This window comes from Amblyomma mixtum, chromosome 5 (assembly GCF_055824585.1).
Source record: "Amblyomma mixtum isolate Tamu chromosome 5, ASM5582458v1, whole genome shotgun sequence".
In the NCBI taxonomy this organism is placed as follows: domain Eukaryota; kingdom Metazoa; phylum Arthropoda; class Arachnida; order Ixodida; family Ixodidae; genus Amblyomma; species Amblyomma mixtum.
Genome location: NC_143016.1, coordinates 186,214,816 through 186,233,969, shown reverse-complemented (window position 1 = coordinate 186,233,969; position 19,154 = coordinate 186,214,816). Strand labels below are relative to the sequence as shown.

Here is a 19,154-nt window from a genome sequence, read left to right as displayed (position 1 = left end):
CAAGACGTCAAGCTCAAGTATTTATAAAATTTTGATGAACTCACGCGTAAAAAGTAATTTGAATTGTTTTTGTTTTACTTAATTTTTGTCTAAAAACAGCTCGTGAAGGTTCGCGTCCAGACACAATGGGCGCCAAAATCCCTCGCGAATACAAAAATGGAAATGGGCGAGAAGAGGCGAGAGACGATGAATGAACGCCGGCGTCTGTGACCTCAGCTCCCACGCCTCGGGTCCGGGCCGTTAACAGCGCGGCCTTGGATGTGGCCCACGCGTCAGAGGTGAGCGCAGGTGCCTGCCTACTGGTGAGGGCCCCGCACGGTTGCGATGCTCCCGGTGGAGCACGATTTGTCGTTGCGCACGACGGTCTCGCCTCTTCCTGGATGCCGCTCCTGGTACATCCGAGGAGACGGCTTCTAGCGACTCAGCACTGCACTCACTTGCTTTTTGCACCCGCTGCCCAGTCGCTCTTCTGTGTCGGCACTCGAGCGTCGTATGCTGCGCCTGCTCGAATCTCTTGGCTTTGTGGTAGTTAATGTGCGATATCAGCTGTCTTCATATAGTACTTCATAGGCGTCACGCGGTAACGTGTTGCCGACAGGCCACTCGAATGCATGCCCTGAGCACCCACAGCTTCGTTCGTCATAGATTCCTTTGGATAGCACGCATCCCTGACTCGCCCCTACCAGGCTGGGCTACGAGCTTAGCGAGGGGTGTACACCATGGGGGCGTAACTTGTGTTCGTCTCCTTACTTGCATGAAGTCAGGCGTCACGCAGCCCCTGTGTTAAGCGGTCTCGCTGTTTCCACCTTCATGAAGCCAACTGCATGACTAGCACTGATTCAAGCCTTGTCATTCAGCACTGTTGGAATTTTCTTTTATTATACAACAGTTTCATTAAACAAGTCTGGCACGCTGGGGCAGTTGGTGTATTCTGCCTCAGAAAAAAAAAAAAAAAACGGCAGAAAGAGAACGCATGCATATTCAATAAGACCATCCACACAAGCATGACAGTGGACCACAATTTACTGCCTTAGAGAAAACGCTGTAGCAGGGCAAAACACAAATGCCTGTGGTACCTTTTTGTGCCCTGCTCTGTTCGAGCATATTGTGTGAATGGCCCTCTACATAACTGCATAGGTTTGGCAAAGAACTGCTGTGTCGCACATCATCGTCATCATCAGCCTGACTACGCCCACTGCAGGGCAAAGGCCTCTCCCACGTCTCTCCAATAGACCCTGTCCTCTTCCAGCTGCGGCCACCGTAACCCCACAAACTTCTTAATCTCAACCGCCCACCTAACTTTCTGCCGCCTCCTGCTACGCTTGCCTTCTCTTGGAATCCACTCCATTACCCTTAAGGACCAGTGGTTATCTTGCCTTTACATTATGTGCCCTGCCCAAGCTCATTTCTTCCTCTTGGTTTCGACTAGGATGTCATTGTGGTTTATGGCTTATATGGGGTTTAACGTCCCGAAACGACTGAGGTTTTTGAGGGGCGACGTAGTGAAGGGCTCCAGAAATTTCAACTACCTGGATTTCTTTGACATGCACTGACATCGCTCAGTTCACAGGGCTCTAGAATTTTGCCTCCATCTAATTTAGACCGCCGCGGCTGGGATCGAACCCACGTTTTTTGGGTCAGCAGCCGAATGCCATAACCACTGAGCCACCGCGGCGGATGTTATTGATCCGCTTTTGTCCCGTTGCCCACTCTGCCTGCTGCCGGTCTCTTAACATTACACCTATCATTTTTCTTTCAATAGTTCACTGCGTTGTCCTTAACTTAAGCTGAACCCTTTTCATTAGCCTTGACATTTCTGCCCCATAGGTGAGTGCCAGTAAGATACAGCTGTTATATAATTTTCTTTTGAGGGTTATTGGTAAACTGCCATTTCTGATCTGAGAGAACCTACCGTATGTGCTCCACCCCATTCTTATTCTTCATTATTTCCCTCTCATGATCCAGATCAGCGGCCACTACCTGCCCTGAGTAGACATATTCCCTTACTACTTCCATCACCTCGCTACCAATTGTGAACTGCTGTTCTCTTGTGAGCCTGCTGAAAATTACTTTAGTTTTCTACATGTTAATTTTAAGACCTACCGTTCTGCTCTGCCTGTCTAATTCATTGATCATGCTTTGCAGCTCATCTCCTGAGTGACGCAGCAAGGCAGTGCCATCAGTGAATCGCAAATTACTTAGGCATTCTCCATTAATTCTTATCACCAACTGTTCCCATTTCAGGCCCCGTAACACCTCCTGTAAACAGGCGGTGAATAGCATTGGTGAGATCCGGACTCCCTGCCTAACACCTTTCCTTATTTGCTGAATCTTATTGCTGACTTTATGAAGGACTATGGTAGCTGTGCAGTCGTTATAGATATATCTTCCAATATTTCCACTGGAAGATTTCCACTGAGTCAAATGCTTTCTTGTAATCAGTGAACGCTATATATAGGGGTTGGCTATATTCTGCGCATTTCACTCAGCCAAAACTTCACCAGTCATGCAGGCATTACAGAATCAGGATGTAGAAGAATTTTATGTAAAAATACTGGAAGATATCTTTAGTGGGTGCATAGCTACCATAGTCCTCTATAAAGCCAGCAATAAAATTCCATTAAGAAAGAATGTCAGGCCCCAGGGAGACACGATGTCGCCAGTGCTGTTCTCCACCTACTTACGGGAGGTATTGAGAGACCTGGGTTGGGGATAAAGAGTTAAAGGAGAATACCTTTGACGTTGATGACATTGCCTTGCTAAGTAATTTAGGAGATGAACTGCAAAGCATGATTGATGAGTTAGGCAGAGCAGTGTTATGGGTCTAAAAATTAATATACAGAAAACCAAAGTAATGCTAAACAGTCACGGAAGGGAACAGCAGTTTACAATTGGTAGCGCGGTGCTGGAAATGGTAAGGAAATATGTCTACTTAGGGCTGGAAGTCGCCACAGATCCGCAGAAGAGTAAGAATGGTGCGGAGTGTATTTCACAGGTTCTCTCAGATCATAAATGGCAGTTTACCAATATCCCTCAAGAGAAAAGTATACAACAGGTGTAGCTTACTGCTCTCACCTGTGGGCAGAAATGTGGAGGCTAACGAAAAGCGTTGCCGCGGTGGCTCAGTGGCTATGGTGCTCGGCTGCTGAGTCGAACGACACGGGTTAGATCCTGGCTGCGGTGGTCGAAATTTGATGGAGGCGAAATTCTAGAGGCCTGTGTACTGTGCGGTGCCAGTGCACATTAAAGAACCCCAGGTGGCCGAAATTTCTGGAGCCCTTCACTACTGCATCCCTCATAGCCCAATTTGCTTTTGGACCCTCATAAACTCAAAGCCGCTAATGAAAAGGGTGCAACTTAAGTAAAGGACAGCGCAGCGAGCTATGGAAAGATAAATGGTACCTATAACGTTAAAGAGACATGAAGAGGACAGAGTGGGTCAGGGATCAAATGTGGATTAATGACATCCTAGTTGAAATCAAGTTGAAGGTGGGGCAGAAGCGAGGAAGAGTTTAGGTTGGGAAGATTACGAAGTTTATGGGGATAGGTTGGCTGTAACTGGTGAAGGACAGGGTTAATTGGGGAGAGACATGGGAGAGGCCTTTGCCCTGCAGTGGGCGTAGTCAGGCATGATGGTGAATAACAGTTTATGAGAAACAAGCAAATGCACGCAGTTTGCCGTGGGAAAAGCAGCAATGATGGCAGTCAGCGTGTTGTGTGCGAATCCTCTCTAATTTTTAGCTGTTTCATGCTTAGTTTTACTTGCAACTACATTATTGACTGCAGTTGGTTTTCTAGACCGTTGCTAGGTCAAAAACAGATCGTCAGCTTTCATAATCTCAGCTATCCACGACAATGCTTAGTTTGTGCAGGCGTCAAACATGTCTACCACTTTCAGCACGTTAACTTCAAGGCAGATGTTGCTGGTATTATAGTCACAGCTTGGACTGAGTAATCGCTAGGCTCAAAGTTCTCAGGAGCTATTTTCTGGTCCTTGCTGACTGTTGAAAAGACTGCATAACCTTACTTGCATAGGCTGGCAGTGGATCAGTGCAAAACTAGCATCTTGTAATCTCATTGCGTGCCAAGTTCACATTTGCGTGCCATTTAATGAACACATGCTCCTCAAGTGTCAATGCTGCTGTTGTGCACAAAAGCTTCCTCGCAACTGCTCTTTTCTGACCAACAGCTCTGGCCAACAACTTAATGAAACCAAGCGGGCAGGTAGACGCATAGCCGCCAAGCACCCCAAAACTCAGCTGTCCGCCTATTGCGCTGCCCTTTGCAGGTTTTCTTTCACTTCCAACATTCAGGTTGTCTTTTTTTCTGTCTTCGTTGTGTGATAAAAGTGCACTGGTGGTTTCAAAACAAAAGTTATATACTTCAATACCAATCAAACACAAAACCTTCGTGCACCTTTGTCAGCCTTAGAGATCTGTGGTGTCTTTTCTCCTATTTCATCATCGCGCTTGCACTTGTGAGATTGGCCTGTTGCGGCGATGCCTGTATTTTAGTTCTACTTTATCGGAGCTTTGTTTTCTGAAAGAGCGGCGTTTTTTTGTTTAGGAGCTGTTATTCTATCGATCCAAGCCAATTCAATTTCTCCTCAGTGTCGTTTTAAGGCTGCTTACGTGCTGTGAAGGCGAAAGTATTATTGTCATGGACATTCGACCTCGACGCAGGTTGCACACTGATAAATGGAATGAAGACGCGTCTCCAAATGCTGATTCCACAGACGCTGAATCCACAAAGCTCCGAGTGAAACAGTTGGACGCTCGGTTCGAATGCCTTTCGCCAGCTAACCTCCAACCTGACTGAATCGTATGACACCGCCCGCCGCGGTGTGTGACGAACGGTTGCATCATAATGTTAATAGTAAAATTGGTTACTGAGGAAAGGAAATGGCGCAGTAAGTGTCTCACAACTTGGTGGATGCCCCAACCGCCTTAAGGGAAGAAGTAAAGTCTGGGATGGCATACAATGGAAGGTGCATATGTCGTTGGTTCAAATCCTTGTCGCAACCTAGCCTCTCGCTTGATTAGCATATGTAAGCTATATACAAAGAAAAATGGTATAACCCTCCCGGAATGCTGTACGATGCAGAGTTGCTCTCAATTTTGGTACGAATGTAGTCTGGAATACTGGAGCCACATTGAGGTTGGAGTGTGGAGGGTAGTATATAATATGAACCAAAGTATATGATCAAAATTTGACTGCTCGGCTTGCTGTGTGTGTCGTTTAGCCACTTGATGATGTCACCCTGTTTTTCTTGCCATCGCTGGGATTTTCTGTACCGTCTGCGAGTATGCACACTAAACCAGCACCGCCAGCTTTCCTCGTAATGGGGCAAGTGGGGCTTTCGCCTTAAAAATTGAATTTCTTTGCATCTAGAATGCATTGCGGGAGATTTAGGGGACTGTGTAAGTTGCTTGCTTACTAGAGTTGGGCTGCATGTGTCTAATTGAAACTGCGTGCAAAGATGGAGCTGAAAATAATTTTTTTTGCATCTGTCACTTTCCGTAAACTTTTGATGATAGGTGTACATGCATAGGCACTGGGGAGACAAAAGAAGGGGAACCAAGCAGAGGAAAGCACTACCATGGACCTGTGCACGCTCTAAGCGCAAATAAGCTTGTATGGGATTAAAAGGGCAGTTAGCTGTCATCTAGCACACTCCCTTTCAGGAGCAGGGTGTGCTGCCCGAGTCCCGGGGTATATTTCCGTAACTGAAAATACGGAATACTTGCGGTTGGCAGCGGAAACATATTGCCTCTGTAGAACACGCCGCAAAGTTCTCGCAGTTAAGAAGATATTAACCAAGGTTTCATCTTCCTTTATTTGCTAACCTCAATAAATATTGCTTTGAACTTTGAACCTCCAGTGCCGCATTTAAACGCCTCCTTTCAGTGCTAACCACATCTAATTACTGTGCTTTGTGGTAGGAATATGCCTCCATTTCCAAGAGTTAGCATTCCGCATATATAGTTAGTGATCGAAATCTACTGTTAGACTTAGTCACGTACCCTGCCCCAAAAGGGAGTGCAGTCGAGGACAACTTACTTGCTTTCTACTCTGATATTGCTTTTTCGTGTTTTAGAGTAGTCTGAGAGCAGTGAAACTGTGCCAATACTTCTTGCTGTGTTGCTGCATATCATGAAGGGCTTGGTGATGGGTGTGCCATGTCTTAGTGCCTGGCGCTGTCCCCCCCCCCCCTTCTGCCCTTGCTTTTGTGGTCACTGCACTTGTCTCAGCATGAACTGTTAGGTGAGTCGGATGGACATGATGGTGGAACAGCACGCAAACTAAGGAGAGTTGTCAGTCAATGCTGCATTGCATCCCTTCTTTTCTTCTCTGTGCCATTGCACTGCTTCGTAATCTTTCTCGGCCATGTCTTCTCCTGCAGCGGCCATGGCCCGGAGGAAAGGCTCGTCCTCATCCCCCAGCTACACGAGCGTGCGGAGCGAGGCCCTCAAGACCCACCAGCCGTTCGTCGATGCAGCCTTCCCGGCGGACGAGACATCCCTGTACGTCAGGGGCAGGGGCCCCCGGGTGGAGTGGAAACGACCCTCGGTGAGTCGGGGAAATGGCCTCCCGGCTGAGGCAGAAATTGCCGGTTTGCAGCACAAAAAGACGGCAGTTGTCGATCGGTGCGGACTACACAAGCCACTGTGGCTGCATTTTGATTGAGATGTACAGAAAGTGCCCTGTGCTGTGCAATGTCACTGCAGGCTGAGGAACCCCAGGTGATCAACATGAATCTGGAGTCATCCACTGAGGGTCCTCCTTAGCCCATGGGATGTTAAACCTCACATACCATCATCATCGTCATCATTTATTGACCCTTAAAGGTCCCATTAGGGACATTACGTAAGGGGGGGGGGGGGGGGGGGAGGTGTTATAGGGGTGTTCAGCAGTCATACATGAATATAAATACAGAAGGAATATAGAAATACAGAAAAATATAGACAATATAAAATATAGAATAGAAAAAAAAAGTAGAACAAGACGAAAAAAGACAAGAGTAACAAATTCAAACAATCAAGTCATGACAGAGTGTGGCAGAATTATAAACAAAAACAGATTAGAACTTTGGAAGTAGAACAGGCTGGTCAGTTTGCAGGGCTTGGAAGCTGACATAGGGTGCGGGAAAAACTATTTTTCATTGAGATGGTCAATTAGGAGCTGTCTGAATCTGGAAGGATTAGCCTCAATGACAGTGTGTTCGGGGAGGTTATTCCAGCTTTCTATCGCACTGGGAAGGAAGGATTTATTGAAAGAATTTGTGGAGCCGTGCAAACGTTGTATGCTTAAGGAGTTAAATAAACGACGAGATGATCGTACCGGAGCTCGTAGAAGGTTTTCTGGAAGTGCTGGAAAGTTAAAGTACAGTTTGTGAAAAAGACAGAGATGAGTTCAACGCTGTGATGCTGAGCTGAGATTTATACTGTGGGGTGATGAAGCGTGCTGCCCGCTATCAAGTAGGTCTGGTGAGGATTCCATATTGTCGAGGCGTATTCTAGTTTAGTTTCCGAGTTTAGTTTAGTTTAGTCCCTTGTGTTAACTGACAAGCTGGCTTTCCTTGACAATCCCTAAGCATTAGTGCTAGTGCACATGGCATGCAGAAGAAGAATGCAGGAATGTGAACTGCGTTGTGGCATGGGACGCTGGACATTGCAAACAGCTTGAAGCCACTTTGTAGGCTAGCGACATCTGGTGGCCATTGTGACAAATGTGCCATGCATCTTTGTCTGGTCTTTTGAGCTGCGAAACTTCAGCATTGATATTTTCCTGCTCTGCCATTGTTGCCGCTCAAAGAGGCAGCTTTGCATCCGCCCATGTCTCACAACCAGACGGGTCAGGGAGCGGCACACCAGAGCGAGTGCTCACCTCTCCACAGCTGCTTGTGTGGTGCGAGGAAAGAACCCAACATTCACTGAAATCAAGGAAATTACATTTATTTTTAATGATGCTGTTGATTGGTATGGGACATTTTATTCATTTTCCCTCAGGGCCATAGGTATTGCAGAGGGAAGTGGTTCAAACAAAATTAAAAAATGCGGTAAAACATAAACATAAACTAACACAGTGTTAGTGAAAGTTTCAAAAAAGGTTGGTTATTATTTATAATTTCAGCAGAAAGGTGGTTTCATTCGTGAGATGCAAGAGGAGTAAATTAGTAGGAAAATGTTTCTCGTGTTAAAGCAGTCGAGACGGACTTGGTGGATACGATGAATGATGGGAACGATGGAGTGGTTCAAGAATTAGTTCTCTATGCGGTTTGAGATGGTCGGCAAGTTTAACAGTGAAACGAGAGTGGCATTCAACACCTACGTTAATTTCAATAAATTAAGGAAAACGAGAGGTAAGCATGTCCAAACAACTGTCATGCGACAGACTAAAACTAACACTTATCGCTTCTCATTTTTCTCCGGAACTATAGTGGAGTGGAATGCTAATATTTCCTCAGTCAAATCCTTCATATCTGCCGTGAAAGCTTCATAACAAAGCGCATTATTCCTTGTCTCTATTTCATGTCTTCTGTTTGTATGTTGCATTGGTGGGGTTCTGTTGTTCATGTCACTGTCCGCTTTATCAAGGTTACTGTTATAATAGTTTGTATTTGTGTTCATTCTTTCATTGCTGTTGGGAACACATTGTCTTGTTTTTTCTGCTTTGCACTATTTTATTTTCATTAATTATTATAGTCACTCTTGCCTGGACTGCCAAGTAGCAGTTGGCAGTATCAGATAAAATAAAAATAAATCTTTGTAAAATAAAACTAGGCAAGAGATCCTACAGTGAGATGCTTAAGACTCTAGGCTACTTTTTATGGTTGATATACTGGCTGGTCAGTTGTAATTGAAAAGAATAAAGTGAGTAGAATTTTTTGCACATACATTCTACTGATTGATGAGGTGGCTTGATCAGGATCAGATACTGATGACGCATACTCGAGTTTGCTGTAGAACCTCGCTGTAGTATACTGTGGTCTCATTTTGCCTTCCACAGACAGCTGCAGAGTTTTTTTTTTATGTTAATAGCATCTTTAATAAAGAAACAGTTTAGAACATGGCGATGTACTTCCCATTGGATGATGACATCGCGGCATGCATACAGTTAAGGATATGTCAGAGCCACAGACATGTAATGCCATAATCACCACCTGGGGTCTCGCTTTGGCTGTTGGAGTGTTGTTTTCTAATAAGGGAGTAATTACTCATTGGCATCTACCCGAGCGCAACCATACGGCTACAGAGGAAAGCTATACAGCTTTCTCAGAAACTTCGTAGTTAAAGAAAAATTCGTCCTGGTCCCGGACCAGGACGAAATTTTCTTTAACTACGAAGTTTCTGAGAAAGCTCTATATTTTTCCTCTGTAGCCGTATGGCTGCGCTCGGGTGGATGCCAATGAGTAATTACTCCCTTATTACAAATCTACTCCACCTTGGGGGATTCCCCTAGAAATTTGACCGACGAGTGTTGCTTTCACAACAAAATTATTTCACAACAACAGGGTCCACAAAAGCCTTTAAACTTGACTTGAATACTCACAAAGACCACCTGTACAGATTTTTCGCATTAGAATATGACCATCAAAATCATCTCAGGGTCCCTTCGAGAAGATCTGCCTAATTCAGCTAAGGCCATATTTTTGCACCGTGCATCATTCGCTCCACCCGATGTGTCGCAGATAAAAATGTTCAGCCAGTTCGCGGTGCTGCAGTTGTCTCTCAAGAACTAGCTGCAGCTGGGTCTGAAGCAAGCAGAAGCATCGCACATGGCAGGAACTTAACGACCGTGCTCGCATGGCTCCCCTGCAGGAAGTGTGCCCGCAGCCCCAGCTCTTCACAGGGGGCGCCGTCCAGGGCGACGTGTGCCACGACCGGCCAGCCAACGCCTGGTTTGTCACTGTCTGCACCATCCTCGCCAGCGACCCTCAGCTGCTGTCTAAGGTGGGCTCTGCATCAGGCTGGCCGGTTCGGCTATCTGTGCATGCTCCTGAGGCAGCACCCAGTTTCAGAAACTGTACAAGTGGTTTAAGGGGGGATGAGGGTTTTAAAACTTACTTTTTTATTTATGGCTAGAATGTCATGGAATTTTACGCACAGATGCACTTTTCTCTTCTGATTCCAAATATGTAATCATAATTGAGCTGATAGTCTTAGATCATACGAAGTTTCGGAGGTAAGTAGGTAATTTCTTATGCAGCTTTAATGAACTTTCTCATTGCATTTTGTTGCTTTTATTTACATGAATTGATAGCCAGAGAGTTCCCATACCCGGTGACATTCTTTGTTTTTTCTCTGAAGACGTCTCATCCTGATATACTATGTCGAGAGTAAAAGATCACAGTATTTGACACTGCAACTCGTTAAGCTAACTGTAAATTGCTATTTACCGTATTTACTCGCATAATAGGCGCACTTTTTCTCCAGAAAATCCGGCTCAAAGTTCGGGGTGCGCCTATTACGCAGGGTAAAATTTCCGGAAATTTTTAGACTCGCAAAATTGAACATACCGCATAAACGCACTCGTGTACGGGCCGCACCCCGTTTTCCCGAAGAAAATATATTTTAAAAAAATCCGTGTAGGGGCCGCACCGAAACTTTCCACGACCCACGCGGGAATAGCCTTCGAAATGCACGCGCCGATGCCTCCATGATCAGCTCCGGCTGCACGCAACGGGCGCTTGATCGCGGAGGCCACACGCGCGCACAGGAGCTTCCAGACGCCGCCCTTGGAGGGCACCCGAGGCCAAGCTTATCATCATCATCAACGTTTTCCTCCGCCGCGAGCTTTCGCTATCTATATCGCCATCAGCATCACCAGCTCCACTTTTTTTTTTTTGTTGCTGTCAAGTGCCGGGATATGCAGTAGCGCGTAGCTCATCGTGGTTTGTGGCTTTGCCACCGAGCTTTGCTGTTTTAGCTCGACGGGCAAACACCTTAATAGCTACACGGCTGGGAGTTAGCTCTCGAACACGGCAAGCGTGCGGCAGGTCGGAAAATACGACGTGACCGAGAAGTGCGGCAGTTGCGACTGAGGCGTCCCTAAATTTTCGTACGCACTCCAAGCGCAGAGGTTTTCGCGGGCCTAAGTTGGGAACGTTTCCGGCTGGAGATGAAGCTTTCCAAACAGACGTTTAAAGTGAGCATCCCTGATAACTGTGTGCGGCTGTTCTACGCGATGTCGTTGTACGTGCTGTGGGTCCGCAGCAGCACTAGTGAGGACTAGTAGTCAGTTCAGCAAAAACTTTGTTAAAATAAACACTGGGGGGGGGCAGGGGGCGGCGAGGCGTCGGCTTGCAATCGTGTAAATACAGTATTGATCACAGTGCCAAGTTCGGGGTGCGCCTATTATGCGCGGAAATAAAAAAATCTGATTTTTCGCGACCAAACTAGGGGTGCGCCTATTATGCGAGTGCGCCTATTATGCGAGTAAATACGGTATACATGGCCTAAACAAAAAAGTAAGAATTTCATTGCGTATGGGAATTCACTAGCTATCAATTCATGTAATTAAGAGACACAAAATGCAATGAGAAAGTTAATTAAAGCTGCATAAGAAATTACCTAATTACACTCTAGAATTTAAGATAACTTTTGATCTAAGACCACCAGCTCAATTTTTACTACATTTTCAGAATCAGAAGGGAGAAACACATCTGTGTGCAAAATTTCATGAGATTCTAGCCATAAATAAAAAGGTCAGTTTTAAGACCCTCGTCCCCCTTAAACAGAAAGCTGGGCTAGTTAGTATTTCGAGTAAGAAGACAAAAGCACTAGCATGAAAGAACATGGGCCATGACCAAGAAAACCACTCAACTAACACTGTACTACTCCCATCTTGGCAGTTCCTTGCATCACTACCAAAGCCGTGATGAGTGCAGGGATGACATTCTAGCTCTGGCACTGTGGAACATAGTGGATGTATAAAATTGGCGAACGTGTTGGCGCACTTTGAAGTGTACCATCACATTTGTACATCACATGTGTGCCGTCACAACTTTAGACTTAAATCAGCCAAGTGATCAGGCAGTCTTTCGTATAGGATACAGTCTAGCCCGTTTATAACGAAGCCACTTATAGCGAAATAGCGGTAGGGATTTCAATTTCCCATTCCGATTTTTGCATTTTCAATACATTTTGGGTCCGGTTTTAACAAAGTAAATAAGAGCGCGTCAGCGGATATAACAAAGAGATTTAATACTAACCGAAAAATAATCTGCCAATCAACACATTTTTGCGTCCTTGAGGCGATTTTTTCCGCGGAAATAAGAGCAAAATTCGGCTGACGGCGTCCTTTCGTGGTGTCATCTGCTCTCCTGCGGAGCAAAAGGTTGCTTCACTGCATCGCATGGCACGCTGGTCTCGTGTTTCGCCGTCCTTGAACGGCGTCACGGCGTAGAGCGGTAGAGCACGCTGCGCAGGGAAAAAATGTAAAGAAGAACAGACGATTTATTTTTTCAATGACGTCGCAGAGAGCGGCCGTCTTGGCCAATTGCGGTTCTCTATTTCTCCCAGGCAGTCGGCGCCACAGCTGGACTGTAGTCTGCAGGAGGTGTGGCAGCACGCGCTTTGTTTTATGTCGATGCCGCGGTGCGCAAGGCAGGGAGAAAGCGCGGCGGCATTGTGCATGTTGCAAGCGTGGCTCATTTTTATCGTTATCGCGGATCGTTGTATGCTGTTTATAAGGACAGAGTTATTCGACTTGATCTAGCTGGTGAACGGACAACTGAGCGCAGTGTCGCACTGTTATGGACCAGGGGGTTATTGCCAACTTTAAGGTCCACTACCGGCGCCGCGTGATCGAGCGCTTCCTGATTGATGTTCCCACTGCCGACAACGTGGTCGGCATGAAAGTGCCTTTGGTAAAGGCGATTTTCTTCGCAAGCGGAGCCTGGAGGGATGTGGAGCACCTGACCATCGCCTATTGCTTCGAGAAAGCCGGCTTCTCCCGAAGCAGCAGCGCGGAGGCGGCGCCTGCTGGGGACGAAGCTACCGCGATTGACGTCGCTGCAACCGCTGATGCTGCCGCCGCGACGCCCTGCTTGGAGCAGCTTTGGGATTCCGCTAGCGACTTGAACCTTGTGCCTGCGGGTCTAAGCCACATGGACTTCGTTTCCGCCGACGAAGACCTTGTTGCCGCCGAGGAATTGACGACTGAAGAAGTTGCCGGGAGTGTCATGGAAGAGACCTTGGCGGAGAGCGCCTCCGACAGCGAATGCGACGATGCTAGTTGTGCCCCTAAGCCGGTCACCTCTGCAGCGGCCATCGCAGCTGTTGACACGCTACGGATGTACCTCGGGAGTCCGGAGTTCGACCAGTTCTTTGGTTCGCAGTTGGATGGTATGGAAGCCGCAATCCTGAAGTCCGCAATCCTGAAGTCCGCACTCGCGAAACGTGTTCAGGGGACGCTGGACGACTTCTTTCAGCGGCAATAAATCGGTATGCCGATGTTTGCATTTTTTTTTTTCGTAGTCCGCATATTACAAAATAGCGGATATAGCGAAGTGATTTCCGATTCCCGCCGACTTCGTTATAACCGGGCTAGACTGTACTCGAAAATAGACCATATTCACGCAATCAGCTGCTAGAGAAATGCGCAGAATATAACCAACCCCTGTATATAGTGTTTATTGTTCAGTTGAAACATGAGCAGTCATACAGGCATTCCGGAATCAGGGTGTAGAAGAGTCTTATTTGAAAATACTGGAAGATATTACGTGTTGCGTAAATGAGAGAAAATCGGGAAAAAAATCTTTTTGTATTACGAGGGGGACAAACTCTTTTTTTTACTGTAATTTTTCTTGTTAAGACTAGGCTTCAAGGCTGTCACCGGATTCTCCCTCCTCAGTTTTTTTTCCTCAATGCTCCCGCCCTCCCCGGTAGAGGGTTCGTTTCACCGGTGGGTGTGAGGTGGCGCCACAGGTACCACTGCTGCGAAGTCTTTCGGTTTTGGTGCGCCTTCTTCGCCGCAGACGATGGGGATTTCAAAATAATTCTGACCGAATCAGGAGAGGAAAGGAGGAAGAAAGAGACTTTAATGCATAATGGAGAGGTCTGCCTAATTGTAGTATAAAACAAAACTGACCACCGAATGCAACTTCTATGCAAAATTTGAGCCCCAACAAACATGCGGTTAGGCCAAGAGAATTTGTTTTCGATTTTCTCTGATTCACGTAACAGTCATTATATATAACGACTGCACAGCTTCCATAGTGCTTCATAAAGCCAGCAATAAAAAATGCCGCGGTGGCCGAGTGGTTATGGTGCTCGGCTGCTGACCCGAAAGACGCGAATTCGATCCCAGCCATGGTGGCCGCATTTCGATGGAGGCGGAATTCTAGAGCCCGTGTACTGTGCGATGTCAGTGCACATTAAAGAACCCCAGGTGGTCAAAATTTCCGGAGTCCTTCACTATGGTGTCTCTCATACCGTGAGTAGCTTTGGGCCATTAAACACCTATAAAATCAAAACCAGAAATAAAATTCCAATAAGGAAGGGTGTCAGGCAGGGAGACATGATCTCGACAATGCTATTCACTGCCTGTTTACGGGAGGTGTTCCGAAGCCTGGATTGGGAACAGCTGGGGGTGAGAGCTAATGGAGAATACCTAAGTAATCTGCGATTCGCTGATGACATTGCCTTGCGAAGTCACTCAGCAGATGAACTGCAAAGCATGATCAATGAGCTAGACAGGCAGAGCAGAACGATCGGTCGTAAAACTAACATGCAGAAAACCAAAGCAATATTCGACAGCCTAGCAAGGGAACAGCAGTTCGCAATTGGTGGCGGGGTGCTGGAAGTAGTAAGAGAATATGTCTACTTAGGGCAGGTAGTGGCCTCTGATCCGGATCATGAGAGGGAAATAACTAGAAAAATAAGAATGGGATGGAGCTCATATGGCAGGTTATCTCAGATTATGAATGGCAGTCTACCAATATCCCTCAGAAGAAAAGTATACAACAGGTGTATCTTACCGGTACTCACCTATGGGGCAGAAACGTGGAGGCTAACAAAGAGGGTTCAGCTTAAGTTAAGAACAACGCAGCGAGCTATGGAAAGAAAAATAATCGGTGTCCGCATGCGGGCAGAGTGGCTAAAGGAACAAACGTGAGTTGATGACTTCCTGGTCGAAATCAAGAGGAAGAAATGGGCTTGGGCAGGGCATGTAAAGCGAAGGCCAGATAACTGCTGGTCCTTAAGGGTAACGGAGTGGATACGAAGAGAAGGCAAGCGTAGCAGGGCATGCCGGAAAGTTAGATGGGCGGATGAGATTAAGAAGTTTGCGGGGATATGGTGACCGCAACTGGCGAAGGACAGGGTTAATTGGAGAGACAGAGGAGAGGCCTTTGCCCTGCAGTGGGCATAGTCAGGCTGATGATGATAGTGATGACTTCAAAATATACATATGCAAAGCACTGTCGCTAATTCAGCGTTAACATAGGCTTGTGTTACACACGCTATTTCCCAATTTTAGTGTGCTCCACTTTTGCATATGTAAATGAGCTTTTCCAGCATGGCGACGCACTTCGAAGCAGGAACCCTCGCTTCGAAGTGAATTCTTCATTGTTACTTTGTCTTTCAGTACGTTCACTGGTCATAAATGGGGCATTGGGCTTTCGTATTGTCTCATTTCGCCTACAGCAAAATCTATGAGCGATAAATTTGCTTCTTTGTTCTGAGTGCTGATGGTTCCACTCCTCCGTATGAACAAGAATTTTTCATTTCAATTCGTTTTATTACCTTATAAAAGGGGTGTTACATAAGGGGTGGCAAGAATTAAAAGCACAAATTCATAATACCAGGAAAGTTTTTACATTATGAGCAAAAAGAATTGGGCAAGTGATGATGGCAACGTTGTTTGGAAGGTTGTTCCAGTGTGCGGCTACATGGGGAAAGAAGGAATTATAAATTCTAAGTGACTGTGCGTGAGCGTGGACGAGCAACTTGTAGGTGATGGCTGGTGGGATGAGATATGCGTGCTGGGTGGAAGAATATAAGGTGGGATGTGCATAGGGCTGTGGAAGAATTTGTGAAATAAAGACAGGCTGGCAATGCGATGGCTGAGCGATAAGGGTGATAATCCGGACGCTGATGTCATAAGAGTACGATGAATAAATGAAACGTGCAATGAGATTTTGAACAGATTCGAGGGCATTATCAGTTTTGTTGACTAAAAAGGTTTCCGCTCTAAAAAGTAGATCGTGCCACAGGGCTCAAGTTATTACAGTGAAAGCTCGTTAATTCGAACCTTGATAATTCGAATTTCTGGATAATTCGAACGACACTACTTGGTCCGGCCAAGCTCCATAGAGATCTGTGTATAAAAAAGCCCGTTAATTCGAAAGCGAGTCAGTTCCACGATGGATAATTCGAACTACGTGCCGCCGCGTCTGGGCGGCTTGGCACACAGAACGTGGCAAAAAAAAAAAAAAGAAGCACCTCCGCATAGTTAGATGCTGCACACGTCCTAAACGGGTACAGAAGATGGAACCAGATAAAACCGTGTAAGAGTGGGTAAAGCCTAAAGGCGCCATCACCGGCGCGGCGGCCAGCGGCATCGGAGAGTAGGGAGGGGTTGGCGGCCGCGGTGGCGGCTGCCTGCCCTCTTTTCCGCACAACCTCCGAAAACTAAATACTCGTTAATTCCAGCCCTGTTAATTCGAAAATACGGATAAGTTCTGTCCGGGCGGTCCCAGCCAACGCCCATGAAAGGCTACGACTTCGGACAAGCGCAACCAATTACGTGCGAAAAACTTTTTTTTTTCTTTGCGAGTGTCATCTACCCTTCCCCCAACGGAAGGATGGGCCGCCAACAGAAGCACGCGGTCAGCCGTGATCGTGGCGCCGGCTTTTAGCATCGTTTGCTGCTATTGCGCGTTCCAGTGACTGAGTGGCAGTAGACTCCCCAATCGCCCATGGCCCGATAAGGCGAACGTACTGAAAATGAGCCTTACGCAGCCGGACAAGCTCTGGCACTTTGCCAAAGTTCACTTCCCCCTTTGATAGAGCTAACGTCAAAAGTAAACACACCGTGATGATGTTGTCGCTGCGCAGCATCTTGGCGCGCCGCCAAGAAATGCGTCGTGGACTGTGACGGTGCGAAACAGAGGTAAGCGTTAACGACTTACGCTATTTTTTTTTCAAATTCTTTGGCGAAAATCGGGGGTGGGTTTGTTCATTACACGAGTGGGTTCGTTACACGAGTAAATACGGTACATATACCGTAATGCAAATGGTTCGTGTCAGTTTTTTCGCGGCCATTCGATAATTCGAACATCGGATAATTCGAACATTTTTCCCGGTCCCTTGAAGTTCAAATTAACGAGCTTTTACTGTATTGTGTCTCTGTCTGCATAGTGACAAACAGCACGACTCGCAAAATACTTGTGTTTCACGGACATAAGTGTACACACGCTATTCTAAAACTGCATAATGTTCCTTCAGTGTTTGGTACTTCGACAGCATCTATTTATACTCTTTTTCTGGCCATATCTGCGTATGCCACGAGCAGACAATATGGTGCGGAGGAACACATTTGTTGCACTCTCCTGATTGGCTGAGGAGGTCTGTAGCTTTCATGGGTCTGTAACGAACTTATGAGATGGAGTATAGACATGAGCTATCTTTACTCAAAGAAGTGGAAACATCACGTGTACTCTAATGTAAATAGGTAAATAGGTCGCCTGAGCTTGCAGATGGCGGAGAGCAGGACAGCAGGTAAGGAAGGAAGGCACAGGGGTGGTCGTGAAGCTTATAAAGTACTTGAGTGTTATTTGATGTTTCTTTTTTACTAAAAAAATAGAAGTGAAGTAGAAGTGTTTTATAAGTATTACACAAAGACAAAGGCTGACAATGCCCTATTTGCATGCACATCGGTTGATGTGTCGTGTGGGTCTGCCTCCAACTTTAGAGAACGGAAAAGGAAAAAAAAAAAAAAATCTAGAGTGCCTTGGTGGTCGACCAACAGAGGTTCAGCTAAGGAGCAGTGAGGAGCTTGTCCTAAGAAACAGCGCATTTGCGAACTGAGCGCAAAATCAGCATCTCATGCAAAAGAAAGCAGAATAGAAAATGCGCCGTTTAAAGGCTTTCATTTCATTTTATTAAAGGCCAGCTCCAAGGTTTTTGGACTTTTGAGTTCTGAGTTGATAATCACATCACATTCCTTAGAGTCTCGTCTCTCCAATACAAAAATCCGTTTCTGAAAATACCGAGTAGAAGTATCTTTAAAAAGTGATAATAAGGAGACTGCAAAAAAGAAATCTGCTTTCAACCGAACAATATAACCACAGACCATCCTATGACGTTCGTTGGTCACAAAAATGTCACCAAGCCTATCATGTACGCTTTGTTGAACTAAACTGGCTACTATAAGTGACAGCTTGTGCCAAAACTTGTCTGAAAAGATCAAAAGCAAGCTCCAGATTTGATCCTTCAGCAAACACAGGGCGAATATCGATGGCCATATGACCAGTGGTGTCACACTCACAAGGTCGCCCATAGAAATTGCTTGAGGTCATGAAGTGGAAATTTTAAAAATTCATGAACACTGCAACAAAACACCACCCCTGTTTTAAATTTGGCACAAATTGACCAGAAAACTTTGGAGAACGTCCTGTGAAAGTTTCAGTAAAATCTGAAGAGGTACAAAAATTCAGGACTTGCCCTTTAAAAATCAGCAGAGGCCTTCAACTTCCACAGCGCTACCAGTGTCACACGCACACTAACGGCAGTAATCCACTTCGGGTGCATGGAAAGCTTAGCTTTGGTAGTAGAGCCCCTCTGTTGCTGCCGCGGTGGCTCAGTGGTTATGGTACTCGGCTGCTGACCCGAAAGACGCGGGTTCGATCCCGGCCACGGTGGTCGAATTTCGATGAAGGCGAAATTCTAGAGGCCCGTGTGCTGTGCGATGTCAGTGCACGTCAAAGAACCCCAGGTGGTCGAAATTTCCGGAGCCCTTCACTACGGCGTTCCTTACAGCCTCAGTCGCTTTGGGACTCCCATAAAACCAAAACCAGAACCCTTGTTTAGTAAAGTTAGTCACACCCAATGCTCGGGCTAGCAAAAAACCTTTCACTGCTGTTGCGCGGGCTTGGTGGTTGTGGAGCTTGTCTGCTGACCCAAATGACGCGGGTTCAATCCTAGCCG

General features: G+C 46.3%; 1 protein-coding gene across 3 annotated transcripts in view; it reads left to right on the top strand.

Annotated features, from left to right (window-relative positions):
- The first annotated feature begins 122 nt into the window (after positions 1-122).
- LOC149345128 (calpain-5-like) overlaps positions 123-19,154 on the top strand; it is a 96,705-nt gene continuing 77,673 nt past the window's right edge. For all 3 annotated transcript variants that reach the window (XM_089546451.1, XM_089546449.1, XM_089546448.1), the window contains exons 1-3: positions 123-278; positions 6,404-6,570; positions 9,822-9,953. In XM_089546451.1, the coding sequence (XP_089402577.1) occupies positions 6,494-6,570; positions 9,822-9,953 (209 nt within the window). In that variant the 5' untranslated portion in view covers positions 123-278; positions 6,404-6,493. The remainder of the gene's footprint in view (positions 279-6,403; positions 6,571-9,821; positions 9,954-19,154) is intronic.